The sequence below is a fragment of the Palaemon carinicauda genome, chromosome 13 (assembly GCF_036898095.1).
Source record: "Palaemon carinicauda isolate YSFRI2023 chromosome 13, ASM3689809v2, whole genome shotgun sequence".
NCBI classification, from domain to species: domain Eukaryota; kingdom Metazoa; phylum Arthropoda; class Malacostraca; order Decapoda; family Palaemonidae; genus Palaemon; species Palaemon carinicauda.
The window spans coordinates 98,347,255-98,364,982 of NC_090737.1; the positions used below are offsets into that span (position 1 = coordinate 98,347,255).

Here is a 17,728-nt window from a genome sequence, read left to right on the forward strand (position 1 = left end):
TTGTACCAACTGTGATGTATGGATTGGAGTTGTGGGGAATGAAAGTGATGGAGAGACAGAAATTGAATGTGTTTGAGATGAAGTGTCTAAGGAGTATGGCTGGTGTATCTCGAGTAGATAGGGTTAGGAACGAAGTGGTGAGAGTGAGAATGGGTGTAAGAAATGAGTTAGCAGCTAGAGTGGATACGAATGTGTTGAGGTGGTTTGGCCATGTTGAGAGAATGGAAAATGGCTGTCTGCTAAAGAAGGTGATGAATGCAAGAGTTGATGGGAGAAGTACAAGAGGAAGGCCAAGGTTTGGGTGGATGGATGGAGTGAAGGAAGCTCTGGGTGATAGGAGGATAGATGTGAGAGAGGCAAGAGAGGGTGCTAGAAATAGGAATGAATGGCGAGCGATTGTGACGCAGTTCCAGTGGCCCTGCCGCTTCCTCCGATGCCTTAGATGACCGCGGAGGTAGCAGCAGTAGGGGATTCAGCATTATGAAGCTTCATCTGTGGTGGATAACGGGGGAAGGTGGGCTGTGGCACCCTAGCAGTACCAGCTGAACTCGGTTGAGTCCCTTGTTAGGCTGGGAGGAACGTAGAGAGTAGAGGTCCCCTTTTTTTGTTTTTGTTTCATTTGTTGATGTCAGCTAACCCCCAAAATTGAGGGAAGTGCCTTGGTATACATATGTATGTAAGAACTAAAAAAGATCCTTTGGAAGTTTGCCTTAATCAGCTGACCGAGGAAGCATAGACGGTAGTGTTCATCAACTTATGAATGAAACAAAATGGAAAAGAATTCTAAAAGTTGGTTGCGCAATGATTTTCCTAATCTGGTAATTGAATTGGTGAAACTTCACATGTTCAAAGTTAATGCAATACTTCTCTGTTGAACAGGCTGACATAAGTCTCTTTTCATCATTTATATATGAAAGACCTTACAGTATTTTAATGTTATTGATCTTAAAATATTTACCCTTTAGTCTCTTCTTTTCATACACAGTTTATTTGGTAATTCCTTATTCATTTTCCTCCTTGGGTTACTTAACTGATGGAGCCCTTTGAGATATAGTATCCTGCTTTTCTAGCAAATAATAACAATAATAATAAAGTAAATCTGCAGTTGTCAAACCCACAGATACAGAGTTCAGACTGTGTTCTTAATTACAAGCTAGCTTGGTTCTAATAGTTACAGTTGAGTGTTGGTTGAGCTACAGCGACTCACCTGCCCTCTTGCTCTGACTTCTACTTTGGTGACAGGGAAAATGCACGGTTGATAAGAGGTGGCATAAGGATAATGAATGAATGATTTTAAGTTTTCTGGCATCCTGACTGTCATGGGTAGATATAATAATTTTAAAGATGTTTTAATAGACAAAAATATCTATTCCCAAAGTGTCAGCAGCGAGGCGAGACGAGATTCGACATCCATTTTGTTTGGTCAAACCTGTCATCAACATTTTGGAAGTAAACCTAGCCTCGACGACAACGCCTGCTGCAATAAGGGGACTGTCCTGTTTTGACTAAGATGTCATCGTCTTAATTAGTGGAGTCAGCATATTTTGAGAAACCGAACCTGAGGGATACCCGTGTTTAGGACATGTCTTCATGGAAGGACAAGTGTTGCCCTATTGTTACGACTTAAGGGTTGTCTCCACTTTACAAGGGGGATTTTTGCCAATTTTTTTTTCTTTGCTAAAAGTCTTCCTTTTGCCTATCAGAAGGCCGTGATATGTGTAGAATTCATCTCCAGCCTCTATAATGCCCCCGGTCATCAACGCCCCCCCTTATGTTAATAGTAAAAATACGAAATATCATTAGTAATTGTCTAATTTTTAAAGTTTACCCCTTAAAAACTGTTCAAAGTCGTTTTCTCATATCAGTGACATAAAAGAAAATGGGCTCAGGGGTGACTATGATTTTATATCCAATATTTTTGTCATCAGACAAAAATCGTAATTTATCGTTTTTTCTTTTTCGGGAGAGGGGTGTATTTCTTTGCTTGTCCTGCTCTTATGCCTTAAGTAATATAATATTTAGATGTTTTAGGCCATCAAGTGACATAATACCTACAAAAACACAGAAGGTTTTTTCCCTAAATCGATATTTTAATTTTTGGTGAATATTTATTTCTAGGTATCCCTCCATCACCAGCCGGGCTTTCACTAAAGTTATTGCTCGTTTTTTTCTTGCTGTGTGCTTATTTACTGTTCGATTTTGATAAAACTTTGTGTGCTTGTTCCAGGTGGATAAACAAACATAATAACAGAGCGAATTTCAATTCAAGACAGTAGTTTCTCACTGGTCACCAAATAACTTTTAAGTGGCTAGCTCCGATTTTCACATTTTTATTCATAAAATCCTTTATTTTCCCTGTAGGATGATAAAACTTACAGAGGATATGCCTTATTATAGTGCTAATAATGCCTGAAAATTTCATTAGCGTGTCTTGATTAGTGTATTTTTGGGAAATATTTTTTACGATTGGCACCTATTCAAGGTGGCCCAAAGTGGTCCAGATTGCATCAGAAATTTCTTCTAGAAGCTTCCATGGCATGATCAAAGTGGGTGTTTTTGAGGAAGCCAATAAAGATGCAGAATTGTTAAAAAGAACGCCTTCTATGGAAATGACCACTGCCCACTGTAATTAACTATGCCCATACCATACATGGGTATATAAACTTCAAGAAGAGATTGTCCAGGAGAGATAGGACAGGACATAAAACAAGAGAGGAACTATGTCCGAAGCAGATAAGATCCAAGTCCTAACGAGATAAGAAACAGAGAAGACCAGAAGTCTGATAGAGCCAGATTGTAACCTTCCCTTCAGACAACAAAAGCCTATCTCCAAAAAAATCCTGTTATGGCCGAGAAGAAGAGACAATTGAAGCAGCCAGCCCTCCTTGCTTGTGATGAGAAGTAACCAACACTGCCTGCAGCCTGCCTTAGTTCAACAGTATCGTCGAATTGTTGGAAGAAGATCTCTGATGTCCCTTCTTGATGCCACCCTTTTTGTGACGTCTTCGAATCCGGTCATCGTGCCAGTTTCATCTGAACTTCAGCCACCCTTCTTCAACGTTCTCAAGCCAGAAGTCTCCGTACCAATATCGTCTCAGCAGCTGCAGAAAACTATTCCATCAAGTATTTCTATCTTATTGACTGTTCCCCTTTTCTACTGGTATTTTGATTGATTTGAATTGTCCGTTAAAGTAACCGAAGTAGTAACGTTAATTTTCTTTATTAAGTTTGTCAATAAATGTGTTGTGTTTTTTTGTGAGTTTCTCTTTATATTCATTTCCCATGTTTTAATGGTTGTTGTTGGAAACATTTATTTTACTTATTAAAAGAACCTATAACGATTTTAAGATCGTAACACTGACATCGACGGTCATTGACGCCGCTATCGTTTATTATAAATAAAGATTAAAAGAATATTCAATTAAAACAAGAAAAGAAAATATGTTATAAAACCTAAATAGCATTTTCTGGGCTCGAACCTGTGCCGCCCAGTGAATAAGCTCCATTTAGCACTTATTCTTAGGTAATTTACTGCTAAATATACCAGAGAAAAAATGTAAAGGAGTGCTAGGTTAACTAGCTCGCTCACCTATTGGTGTCGGTATAAAATTGGGCGTATAATCCAGAGGTCCCGCACTATTTAGATTCATCCACGACAAAAGACCCCAATAGAGGAGAGCCGTTCAACCTCACTCGGCACCACCAACTCTGCATCCGCTCAAAACTCAACTCCTTTTAGCACGCCTGTGTTGTAACCCGCTTTTTTGTTGTGCTCTCGTATTTCGCTATTTTCCACTGGATTATGGCTTCTTCATCGGTCTCCCAGGAGACACCGTCTAAGTTAAGTACCAAGCTATGTTTTGCTGTGTTTTGAGCAATCTAGATCGTTTAATATTTAAATTATAGGAGTTTATTCTCTTCGTTCATTTCGATCTTGCTTGATTCCGCTTACAGTTGGTACTCCTGTTTTGAGAGCTTTTAGTTTCACTCGCAGTGTTACTATGTGTATTATTTTTATTATTAATTAAATGTTATTTGTTATTGTGGATATTCATTATTTAGCGTTTAGAACCCTCGTGGTTCATTTTTAGGGCCGATATCAGTTACGTGTCGTTATGGCTTGCCGACCTTCGTTACTAGGCGGCAATTTTATTTTATAAGTCATCAGGTGTGTCCTTTGTGATTTATTTATTATGTTGCATGCCTTGCCCTAAATTTTTTGTGTATATTTATATAAGTTTTCAACGCTATTACTATTATAATGAATATTTGTGCTATTACTCCGTTTCATCTGTCTGGTTGGGGATCGTCAGTTGGTAGCCCTGCTGCTCCTTATCACGTGATCCTCCCCCAAGCTCCCCCTCTCGCTAGGTGGGCGGCTAGGCTTCTCTCCCCCCTCCCCTAGGGGACCGTTGCCTTCCCTCCTTTTAGAGGGGGTAGTTCAGTGTGTATGGACTTTGTCCTCCGGGTGTCCCGGCGGGTTCGTCTCTGTCTAGACGGGTTGGCCACCGGTCAACAGAGTTGGATCCCGGTGCACCCTGTTTTATATTCACTTATCACACTTTTATTATGTTATACGAAACCCTCCGGGTTCGGTTGGCGGTTCTTATCTACAGTTCCGCCCCCCTATTAATTTATGACAGTTCCTATGATTATATATGATTATATATGATTATATATGACAGATTACTATCTCGGAGTTCCTATATGAATTGGTTTATGGATATATTTTTATTTCCCGGCCCGGGGCTTAACCTCGCTCCGGGAAATCAGACACTATGTGTCTTAATCCTTTGTTGCATTTTATACTCCCGGCTCGACCGGAATGGATAGCTATACTCTAGTCTTAAGTTAGACTTATGTTTAGGCCCGGGTCCTCCGGACCCGCCCCTACTTAAGAGTATTACAGTTAAGCTCTAGTCTTAAGTTAGACTTATGTTTAGGCCCGGGTCCTCCGGACCCGCCCCTACTTAAGAGTATTACAGTTAAGCTCTAGTCTTAAGTTAGACTTATGTTTAGGCCCGGGTCCTCCGGACCCACCCCTACTTAAGAGAATTACAGTTTCTCATATACTATTCTTTTTATAGATGGTGCATTGTCAGACGACGGCCTGTGCGGCTGTTCTGCATCAGCCTTGTGGGCACACCGTATGTCGGTCTCACGCCCTCTGCGGGGTTCAGCTGGAGGACATCGTGGTCTGGCACCCTGATAACTGCATGGTCTGTTTTGACCTCATCACCACCCTTGGATCTGACTCGGTGAGTCCTGTTGGCTATGTTGCCTTCTTATTTATCTTACCTTATTTGGTATACATACACTATTTAGTAAGATTTCTATGATCTTGAAGGACCACTGGGAGTCTGCCTTTTTATAATTCCCACTATTATTTCAGGCATCCCCGGAGCAAAAGTCTGCGGCTCGGGCCACACTGAAAGTGTGGGTTGGTGGTTTTGCCCGGAACGTGAAATCCAAGCAGCCTTACGTCCTATCCGAAGACTATTGTGCCATGGTCTATCCTAACACCAAGTCTTCAGCCGCTGTGGCTAGGCATGTTGCAGCTCCCATCATTGCCCACATTGATGCCACCATAACGGGGTTTATTGATCAAGATCAAGATCCGTCGGATGCCCCCGGAGATCTGGAAGACAATGTTGCTTCCATGAACCTGGACGTCGAACCCATGTTATTGGATGATCCGGACGCAGGTAGGGTGGTAAGTGAGGCAGGTGTTACCGGCGCTGAGATTCCTATCCTCAGCCCCGCTCTTTCTTCTTCTTCTGATCGCCCTTCCTTTTATGGTTTTTCTGGGGACCGTGATTCGTCTCAACGATCACACCCGGTTCCCCCCAAGGATAAGTCTACATCTAGAACCTTACCTAAAGCTCGTAAGCCTCACAAGGCTTCCCATAGTTCTAAGCTGAATACAAACCCGTCATCTAAGGCTTCCGGCTCCTCCTCTAAGTCTCACGACCCGGGAGTACAATCCGCCACTCCTGCTCCTAGCCCGGGCCTTTCCGAATCAGCCATGCTTCGCATTGTGTCGGAGATGCAAGCTAAGTTGGTATCGGAAATGCAGGCCAAGATGGACACGATGTTCTCTAACATCGGTCAGAGACTTGGGGCATTAGAGCAAGGTGCTCCGGAGCGAGTCCAAAGCTCTCTCATCCCGGATGCCTCTAAGCTCCCGCCGTTTACCAAGAATAATCCTTGGCGCATGGCTCTTCATTCTCCGTTCTCAGACGGAATGTTAACTTTGGAAGGTCTTGGCACTCGTCCTCTAGAGGACTTTGAATTCTTTCCTCCTGGTCTGGCATTTCCATTTCATGGTTATGCCAGGCTTACCGAGGAAGCTCTGGTTCGGCTAGATAAGGTCCCCAAAGAGACCGTCATCTTCCCAAAAGAGCAAGCCCAATCTGTTTGGGCTAGGTTCCTGAACGACATCGGTTGTACCAACACCATGTTGACGCCGTATAAGAGTTCCTTCACAATGTTTTTAATGGATAAAAACACCGTGACTCCATGCGTCAATAAGGTAGCAGAGCTTGCTTTCCAATATGCTCTGGAAGAGAAGCCCTTGCCTCCCATCCGAGAGGTGGATCCGATCTCCCTCCTTCTTCCTTCTGGCATTGAGTGTTGGGACAATGTCCATACCACTTTTACCTCTGGCAAGCTATCAGCGGACTGTGCCTCAGTTTTGTTTAGTGAGCGGCTTCCCCGTCTCCCGGAATCCCTCATTAAACAGGAGTATGATTCCCGCCTACGTGTTGGCCGAACTCTGAACTTGGCCACATCCACGGAGTCGATAGCCTTGACTTATGATACTGAGAGTATCTTTAAGTCTCTCAATAAGGCTACGTTGCAGTCATTATACTACGACCTTTATGACTTCGCTACTGCTAAACGTAGGTGTCGCAAACACGTCCTGGCTGAGGCGACTATTAGGCACGAGCCTAATAAGCTTATCCGGTCCTCCTGCTGGGGTTCAAATCTCTTCCCTGAGGATCTTGTAGAGGAAGTCTTGGCAGAGGCCACTAGAGTCAATCAGAGCCTTAAAGCCCGTTGGGGTTTGACTCCTAAACGGAAATATGACCCCGCAAATTACCAAGCCCGGGGTAGCAAGAAGCTCCGCCCGTATACCTCCACCCAGTTCAGGCAACAGCAGAGTAGTTCGTCCAATTTCCGACTGCCTCTTCCTCCATCTCCCGTTGCTCCTGCACAGCCTTCCACCTCTCAGGCTCCTTCGGACGACTATGTCACCGTTCTGCTCCCTAAGAGCCAGCTTTCCGGTGCCTCCACCACTTCTCCTGCCTTTAACCAGTCTTATGAGGCTCATAGCTCTTCCCAGAGTTATAACAGAGGTAGAGGCTACCACCGTGGTTCAAACCAGAACAGAGGTAGAGGAAGAGTCTTTCGCAAGGGAAAGAACTTCCGAGGCGGACGTGGAGGCAACTCCTCAAGCCAATACTGAGGTGCAGCAGGTAGGGGGGAGGCTTTATGCCTTCCGCAACAAATGGAGGTTCAGTCCCTGGGCTTTCAGTATCATCCCCAAGGGACTGGGGTGGAGTTGGATTCAAGGGCCTCCTCCTCCGAACAAATTTCATCAACATTCCACCCCGGACCTAGTCGAATTTGTCCAGGATTTGTTACAAAAGAACGCCATACTAGAAACGAAACACCTGAAGTTTCAGGGTCGGCTGTTCAGTGTCCCGAAGAAGGATTCAGACAAGAGAAGAGTGATTCTAGACCTATCCCTTCTCAACTTGTCCATTCAATGCGACAAGTTTCGAATGCTTACCGTCTCGCAGGTGCGGACCTTACTTCCCCGTGGGGCCGTCTCCACCTCTATCGATCTTACAGACGCCTATTATCACGTCCCGATAGCGAGACACTTCCGTCCGTATCTAGGCTTCCGCCTAGGGGACAAAAATTACTCCTTCAAGGTGATACCTTTCGGGCTCAACATCGCCCCAAGGATCTTCACAAAGTTAGCAGAAGTTGCTGTTCAGGAACTCAGAAATCAAGGGATTCAAGTAGTAGCCTATCTGGACGACTGGCTCATTTGGTCAGACACCTCCCAAAATTGCCTAAAAGCCACTCACAGAGTCATACAATATCTTCAATCTCTAGGCTTCCAGATCAACTTCAAGAAGTCCCGTCTTCTTCCGAAATCAAAGTTCCAATGGCTCGGCCTGCAATGGGATCTTATATCTCATACTCTGTGTCTTCCCAAACCCAAGAGGTTAGAGATTGCAAGGAACACCAAACGCTTTCTCAAAGACAAAGTAAGTTCCAGACGACTCCAAGAGAGGATTCTGGGGTCCCTTCAATTTGCCTCAGTAACGGATCTACTTCTGAAGGCAAAATTGAAAGATATCAATCGTGTCTGGCGTTCGAGGGCGAACCGGAAGCTCCGGGACAGGAAAGTCCGCCTTCCTCCCATTCTACGGGAAAGACTTCTTCCTTGGACAAGAGCCAACAATCTGTCAAAGTCAGTTCCCCTTCGATTTCCGCCTCCGAAGTTAATCATTCACACGGACGCATCCCTATCAGGTTGGGGCGGCTATTCTCAGCTCAGGAAAGTTCAAGGTCTTTGGTCTCCCTTATTCCGCCAATTTCACATCAATGTGCTGGAGGCCATGGCAGTTCTTCTAACCCTGAAACGTCTCGCTCTACCCAGGAGACAACACCTTCGTCTGGTCCTCGACAGCGAAGTGGTGGTCCGCTGCCTCAACAGAGGCGGGTCAAAATCAGGGCCTCTGAACCATGTTCTAGTAGCCATATTCTCCCTAGCAGCCTCGAACCGTTGGCATCTTTCAGCTGTCCACCTGGCGGGAGTCCGGAACGTAGTGGCAGACGCCTTGTCCCGGACCTCCCCTTTAGAATCGGAATGGTCACTCGATCTAAAGTCATTCCGGTGGATTCTCTCTCGGGTTCCCGGTCTCCAAGTGGATCTCTTCGCCACGGAATCCAACCACAAATTGAGAGTATATGTGGCTCCCAATCTAGACCCTCAGGCTTACGCCACAGACGCCATGTCACAGAATTGGGACATCTGGGAAAGGATTTATCTCTTTTCCCCGGTGAATCTTTTACTGAAAGTCCTAGACAAACTGAGATCCTTCAAGGGACAAGTAGCCTTGGTCGCACCCAACTGGCCCAAGAGCAATTGGTACCCTCTCCTGCGAGAGTTGAGACTACATCCTCACCCGATACCCAATCCGGTTCTGTCTCAGATAGTACAAACACGCGTTGTGTACGCTTTCTCAAACATTCAGAGCGCCCTAACTTTATGGACTTCATGAAGTTTGCGGCCATGCATGGTGCCAATATCGATCCTCAAAACACCCTGTTCCTAGAATCAGATAAACGGGATTCCACCATCCGCCAATATGATTCTGCGGTTAAAAAGTTGGCAAAATTTTTGATAGACTCAGACGTACACTGTATGAACTTGAACCTTACAGTCACTTTCTTTAGAACTTTATTAGAATCAGGTCTGGCAGCCAATACTATCACCACTATTAAATCTGCCTTGAAAAGATCTTCCTAGTGGGTTTTAACATAGACTTAACCGACTCTTTGTTAGCTTCAATTCCGAAAGCCTGTGCCAGACTGAAACCGGTTACTCGTCCTACCCCGGTGACCTGGTTCCTTAATGATGTACTCAAATTGGCTTCTGATACCATTAACAGTTCTTGTGATTACATTCCCCTTCTCAGGAAAACACTTTTCCTGGTGAGCTTGGCTTCCGGGGCAAGAATTTCTGAACTGGCAGCCTTGTCGAGAGACTCGGGTCATATTGAGTTCCTTCCTTCGGGAGAGGTCCTTCTTTCACCTAACAAATTCTTTTTGGCTAAGAACGAAGACCCTCAGAACAGATGGTCCTCCTGGAAAATTGTTCCCCTCACGCAAGATCCGTCTCTGTGCCCTGTTACTACTCTTAGGTCTTATTTATCCCGGACCTCCTCTAACTCCTCGGGGCCTCTATTCGTTAGAGAACAAGGTGGTACCATTACCATTAAAGGGATCAGGCAACAAATTTTGTATTTTATTAAACAAGCTAGCCCTGACTCTTTTCCTCTTGCACATGATATCAGACCGGTTGCTACTTCGGTGAACTTTTTTCACCACATGAATTTTACGAACCTTTCCAGATATACAGGGTGGAAATCACCGTCAGTGTTCAAGAAACACTACCTCAAACTTTTGGAAGCCCTAAAATTCTCTACAGTAGCTGCAGGGAGCGTAGTTACTCCCAGGTGACTCACATGTTAATTCCTGGTAATTTTATCTCACCCCCTTACCTGCCTCATTTATACCCTATTTCTATTCGTTGGTTTCGCACCTGAATACTATTATTATATTTGTAAATGTTTAACTCCTGAGTATCTGTATATATTATCACTCACGGCATTATTATACCTTACCAAGTGGATTTATGTTCCTTTTAAGATACCCTTATAATTGTTTTGTGGCACTCATCTCTGATTAAAGCATCCTGTATTTCCCTTACGCTTATGTTTTTTCCTTTATTTTGCAAGTTTGGTGACATTTCTCTTGTATAGATTCACTGGGCGGCACAGGTTTGAGCCCAGAAAAGGGATTTTGACGTAGGAAAAATCTATTTCTGGGCGAGGGACCTGTGCCGCCCAGTGAACCCTCCCAGCTCCTCTCCCTTGGAGTCCCCAAACTTTGGGTGCTAAGGAGTTGGGTTTTGAGCGGATGCAGAGTTGGTGGTGCCGAGTGAGGTTGAACGGCTCTCCTCTATTGGGGTCTTTTGTCGTGGATGAATCTAAATAGTGCGGGACCTCTGGATTATACGCCCAATTTTATACCGACACCAATAGGTGAGCGAGCTAGTTAACCTAGCACTCCTTTACATTTTTTCTCTGGTATATTTAGCAGTAAATTACCTAAGAATAAGTGCTAAATGGAGCTTATTCACTGGGCGGCACAGGTCCCTCGCCCAGAAATAGATTTTTCCTACGTCAAAATCCCTTAAGAAGACCTGCTTCTGATATAAATTTAAAAATGCCACTAGCATTGTATGACACATCATGTTCAAGGATCTTGGCAAGGATGAACCTGTCATCTTCACCCCGAACCTCAAACAGATATCTATTTCTTTCTGTGCTATAAGTGGGGCATTCATTCAACAAATACCTCACTGTCAAGGGTATCAAACAGTCGTCACAATAAGGTTAGTGTTGGCCTGCCAGCAGAAACTTGTGTGTAATCCAAGTGTGACCAATGCGGAGACAACAAAGAGTAGTCTCCCATTTTCGGGGCATCCTATTATATCTCTAAGGGGATATAACAATTGCAATTTCTCTCATCTTATTTTCGGTTAAACTATCCCAATGCTGTTGCCAATTGTTAAAAATAAAATTCTGAATTGCTGGTAAAGTCATTACAGAGAATGGGATACCTTCTTGGTAGCAACACAGCTGCAGCACTCTTTGCCAGTGACTGCCTCTTCAATTCCAGAAACACCAACGTGTGCCGGAAACCAACAAAATCGAACTGTTATACCTTTCAGACCAATAATTAAAAGGCATTAGGATAAAAGAATTACAGAAGGACAATTGAGGTTAGGGGGCAGGCACCTGACCAGGTAAACAGAGATAGTACTTTACACTAGGGGACAACCATACTCTGGGGTGATGATTTTATAACCCATCACATAATGATAAAAATACCATACAAGGTGCATAATAACCATGCATTCAGTAAAAACCAATACCATAAAAGTTGCATAATAACCATTCATACAGTAAAAAATAATAACATAAAAGGCTAAATGTACTGTAGTAATCAAAATCTCCACAACTGAAGTCAAAACACCATGACTGAGAAGTAATGCAGACATGTTGGATCAACTGCAGGTAAAAAAAAAAGTGGAGGAATGTAGGCAGGTGAGAGGTTGTTAAATCACCCTGATACTAACCAGTGAATACCTTGTTAACATGCTTCCATAACCAAACCAGCTTGGTCTGAAGAATACTTCTATAAGAAATACAATGTTCTGAATTCTCATGGAAACAAAAATAAAAATATTGGCAGTCAGCTACAACATACTTGAATATTAAGAACAGAGACTTACCCGTGGATTCCTGGCCATTTATTAGAGTAAAATAAAATTATAAATTTTTAAGAGAAATCTCATGCTGCTGTACTTACAAGAACTGGGCACTGGGTCAAAACATGATAGCCATCCCTTCCTTGATGCATATATGCTTTAGTAGCAAGACGATACTTGGTACTTGGCATCAAGTACTCATCTCCAACTTTAACAACATCACGAATAACTCTTTGCATTGATGGAGCATGAGGATCGAACAAAAAGCTAACGCCAGCAAGTTGGGGGAATCGTCCTTCAAGCTTTGGATACTGTGATACTCCATTTTCTAATACTTCAAGTAACTGCTCACCTGTAAGAATGAGAAGAAAAAAAAAATCTAGACTTAAAACTTACCAAAACCTTTATTCAGAAAGGGATATATAAAATCATCTACAATAATAAAAAATTTGGAAGTAATTTGTGTTTTTCTTAATGATACAAAGCAGGAGCTATTTATAGGCCTATTACTTTCGGCAAAGCTGAAAGACGAGCCATAAGACTTTTAGCAAGGGATAACCACCCCTACCGTTATTCAGCAGGAGGGGTGAGGGGTAACCGGATACCTAGCTCACTCACACACCTGAGCTGAGCACTCATTTTGCTTGCAAGCAGGACTTCTTGGGGGATAGGTGCCACCAGGCCAATCTGTTTAAATAGCTCCAGGTTTGCCTCATTAGGAAAAATACAAGTTACTTCCAAATCTATCATTTGTTCTGTCCCTCTATACAAACCCTCGCTATTTATAGAGAAGTCCGCACCAACTGGCTTTTTGCATTGACCTGGGGTTTTCTCCGTACGATATTTAGATCTTAACTGATAGGAATATCATGATATGCACAACTAGCAGCCTCCGCAAGCTGTGTGCTTGTGATACAACCAATGTGACTGGTCTAGGTAAGAGTTCTCCAAGTTACTGTATACGAAGCTTTGAGAGTACCATAGACTTTACCCAATTCTTCCTTGCAAGAGGTATTGGGAATGCAACAAGTATTATTTCTATACCAAGTACCTCAGAGAAATGGTTCTACCTGCAGACAGCGGAGGTTAGCTTTGCAGAGTACCGTCGGTGCTGTTACCCCACAGGGTGGAAGATGAAAAGAAAGAAAGAGCTAGTCATTCATCTCAGACTTGACCATGGTTAAAGTCTGCCCTCCCTCATCTGCTACTTGTCCATCAAGGAGCCTGAGATTTTTAAACCATCTATTGTATAGCCACCACAGGATCAATGAAGAACATCTCCTGTTCCTGTGGGTCCCGTTTTGCAGGAGGTGGGTGGTGAAAGTCATTTGACGCTTCTACACGCCTGCTGACAAGGCCTGCATCACAAAGTTGTCTTATAAAATGCTAAGGCATACTCCTGCCCTAAAGTTATGAGCTCTCGGTCTCTTCTATGAGAAGAAGGATCAGGATTGAATGCTTGGTCCATGACGTTGCGAATCCGTGCTGAGAATGTATTTTAGGTGATCCTTCTCTTCACCTTCCCCGAGCTGACAAAGGGTGCTGACGCTCAGGGATGAGCTCTAGTAGTTTCCTTGAGGTAGGGCCTCCAGTTTCTCTTTTGCATATTAACCATTGATCTAGATCATTGGTCAAGCTGCAAAGGACTCCCAGTTGTCTTATAAAATGCTAGGGCATACTCCTGCCCCTAACGTTATGACCTCTCGGTCTCTTCTATGAGAAGAAGGATCAGGATTGAGTGCTTGGTCCATAACGTTGCGAATCCGTGCTGAGAATGTATTTCAGGTGATTCTTCTCTTGACTTTCCCCGAGCTAACGAAGGGTGCTGACTCTCAGGGATGAGCTCTTGTAGTTTCCTTGAGGTAGGGGCTCCAGTTTCTCTTTTGCATATTAACCATTGATCTGGATCATTGGTCATGCTGCAAAGGACTCACAGAACGAAGGGTTCAGATTCTGGGATCTGAGCTGCCAGCAACGAGGTCGAGTATTACCTAGCCCAAAGCCGTGCATGAGAGGTGTTAAGGGCAGCCCATGGGGTTCGCCGACTCTTTTGGCCAAAGCCAATATGAGCGTGAGACCTGTCATCAAGGTCAGGTGAACATCTGCTGCTTGGCATCCTGGGTCGTAGGTGGAACCCTTTGGAGATTGCAGGACGCAAACCCTGACCCGTGGAGGAGGACTCCCTGGTCTCCCTTCCGACTAAGTGTCTGTTCGCTCGAAAGCTCCGTATAAGGAGGGGCGATGCCGGCATGGAGGAAAGGTTACTTCTTTTCGAGCTGAAGGCGAGGCTCAAGGACTATAATGGCCTTTCATTTCCGAGATTGCAAGAATACTTTTTTCCCGAAGGTAAACATGGAACTCCTACATTGCTGGGATAGTAGGATCGCGGAGAGGGATATCCCTTCCCTGTTACCAACTACAGTTCACTTGTCCTGGATGGCCGAAGCCGAAGATCTACGCAGGTATCCAGACATAATCTTCGCAACTCTTTATAGAAAGGACTCTCTCCGAGAGAAACTGGACAGTCCAAAGACGTGAAGTCACAGCGTAGATACAGCTTTGTGAAAGGTGTTCACATGTGGCTGTCAGAGTCGCTAAGGGAGTTCTCATGGGATCCCAATTGGGAGTTGCATATGAGCCAATGGGTGCGACGAATCTGCTGGGCAAGAAGAGTCTTGCTGGCGAGATGAGGATGGCCTGCTCCCAAAAATCAAGGGTGGGGGATGGATGAATCTGATTCCCGCTAGAGGAAGCCCCGAAGGTGAGACCAACCAGGAAAAGGGGACAGTTTCTCTCGCGGATGGGAAAAGTGACCACCGTCTGCTGCAACTGTCTTTCCCCCAAGCTGGAAGATTGCTACCCAGTGGCTGAGGGAGGGACTACTCCCTCAGTAGGGTAGTGGGTGAATACCTCTCTTCGCTGGAAGAATCCTCTGAAGAGGAGACCAACCAGTGAAGGGAGTCACAACCAACATCTGCTGCCATCGTCGGCGATTCTCCCCATGAGCAGGAAGATTGTTGACTAGTGGTTGGGGGAACTTCCATGCACCTAGAGGTGATCCCCTTGGCTGCACTCTCTGTCTCCCATCTACGAGTTCTAGTTCAAGTTGAAGGTCGACATCGGGTGTTGCCTGAGAAACGAGCCGAAACTCTAATCGGAGTTTTCTTTGGAGGGGTGGTACCCCTTGTCCATATAAGTCTGCCCTCATCTCTGGAAGGTTTAAGAGACGGTACCATTCGGACTCTCATCAGAGACCGTAGGGCGAGGGGTACAGCATGGTCTCCTCCCCCTTTCTTTTGATGCCTCTGGAAGGAGCGTCCAATCCGAGGAAGACCTCAGGAAGTCAATTCCTCAGCGGAGATTCTCGTTTGTCAACTGTCTTCTCAGGTCCGTCTCCCGTCTGGGTCTCATAGAGACCCGAGCTCGGGTTGGCAGCTGCGGGTTTGACTAACCCGAGTGAAACAGTGATGGCAGAGATGTAACCACTGCTGCCTGAAAGTCTCTGCACAATGACGATGAATCCAAGGGTACCTGTCTCCGGTAATGAAGCAGGGGTATCTCTCGAGATTTACTTCAATCCTCCGATCTTGGTAAGCTCGGGGAGAAGTCTCGGTGGTAGCGAAGGTCAGCCATCGAGTCTGTTAGGATGAGTACCATACACTGTATCGAAGTCTTCGGAGAACGAAGCCGATCCTGAAGAACCAGGTTGACACTAGGGTAAACCTTTTCGTGAAAACTTGCTAGATGGTTGAATATACTTCTTTGTTGACAGCATTCCGGAATCTAGGAGTAAGAGTCCTATTGGTCCAACATATCAAAGAAGTACTGTGGACTAACTGCTTCTTTGACCATATGCCTTCACACATACATACACAAACACACACACCCAGATTGGCCGGACTTTGTTTCAAGGCTTCCCGCCGAACAGAGTTTGATAAGCTCACTTGTTCCAGGAGAAGAGGACAGAACTGGAGACTATCTATTGGAGGAACTGACCATAGAGGCTGAGAGAGACCTCAATGAAACACTTCATTCTGATCAAGGACGTAACGCTTGAGATGGGCGTCCGACTGGATGTTCAGTCGCGAAGGTAAAGAGAGAATTGGTCTCACACTTTGCAGGTGGGAGGAATACAGAATGTGTAATCTCTTGTAGATGAGCTGCAATTCTCTATCCTTATTGGAAAGAGATGCGTACTCCAAACTCACAGGAGGGGACCCGCTGCAGGGCAACTCCTCAAGGACGAGAAAACAGGGTATCAAGGATGTCCCCAGCATCTCTTTTTCAGCCACGACCTACAGGCATCTTTTCTTGGTGAAGCGAGGGACACGGAAGTCCAGCTTTGCTAGAGCAGCTACAACCTGAGCAGTAGCACTTCTACAACACCAATCACAGTGGTGTTCCCAGGTAGTCATCCGTCCAAGTACTGACCAGACCCCACGTTGCCTGTTTTCGCTGATCGGAAGAGACTGTTTTGACGTGGTATGACTGTTGACAGGGGGAACCCCGGCTGCGGGAGGGCGTCAACATCAGAGGGTTAAGAGACAAGACTGAGGTCAAGCTAAGAGTTGGCCAAATATTCTTCTTCGGAAGACAATCCTGCTGAGTTCAATCCCCTGGAACAGCGGGAAGGAAAAAGGGGGGGATAACCCACGGTTTTATGTCCCTTTATACAGGTAAGAAGGGCCATGGAGAGGATCCATGGAGTCGACCCAAGACCCCTGATAGAGATCAGACAAGTTCTCAAACTTGTGGAGAGAGGGGAAGCAAATACCCGAAAGGGATTATATTCACAAGATTCATTTAGAATCATCGGAGATGAGGTAGAGGCGAGTTGTCGGAAAACTTCTATTGCAGCAATCGCTGTGTACAACTATCTTCTAGCTGCCTGGTGGCAGTGAATAGGCGAGGGTGCCTGCGCAACTAACGAAGCTCTTTTATTCTATGATGTCAACTTGTAAGATAACCATGTACCACGAGTGACCAAAAGGAAGAGACAGGGAGCAAAGGAGGAAACCTAGTTCCTTAGATACACGGTCTGATGAAAACATTTGTAAGAGATGTACGATTAAGAGTGCTGACGAGATCTGACGTGCCGATGAATGCACTGGGAAACCGACAGAACTGCGCTTGTGTAAAACGACAAGTTGTCAGTGGTAAGATATGGGCCAAGGTTGACACTTGCGCTTTACCCCTCTCATCGAAGGTGAGTGCTGGGTTAGGTTCCAGAAGAGTAGAACTGTTGAACTCCCTCAACTGCATGTCGTGGTAAGCACTACTGTAGTAATGCCACTTACAGCAGGTTACCTGGCCCCTCGAAGTTCTGTGTCAACTGGATGCTGAGAATGGCTCTGATACTCTAAATCGATTGAGGAAGCCAAAGCGGTAGAGTGCTCTGCATAAGAAGAAGAGACCAGGAGGGTCTCGCTGGGAAGCAGAGCGCATTCTTGTAGAGCGGATTGCAAATAGAAGAGATCTGCGATCCTTACCAGAAAAGATCTCCGTTGAATGAAGTAGGAAAAACACACCCCAAGGGTCAAGGCTTCTGAGATTCTCCGGTGGCTGCAAGTCCTGTCCAAGGTTGCTGGAAACCAGAAACCAGGAAGAGAGCTGATGAGCGATCGCTCACTGATGGGCGATGACGAGCTG

General features: G+C 45.0%; 1 protein-coding gene across 5 annotated transcripts in view; it reads right to left on the reverse strand.

The window, feature by feature from the left end:
- Nucleotides 1-17,728, reverse strand: part of LOC137652344 (mannosylglucosyl-3-phosphoglycerate phosphatase) — a 266,291-nt gene that overhangs the window by 82,389 nt on the left and 166,174 nt on the right. For all 5 annotated transcript variants that reach the window (XM_068385696.1, XM_068385700.1, XM_068385697.1 and 2 more), the window contains exon 9: nt 12,181-12,431. In XM_068385696.1, the coding sequence (XP_068241797.1) occupies nt 12,181-12,431 (251 nt within the window). The remainder of the gene's footprint in view (nt 1-12,180; nt 12,432-17,728) is intronic.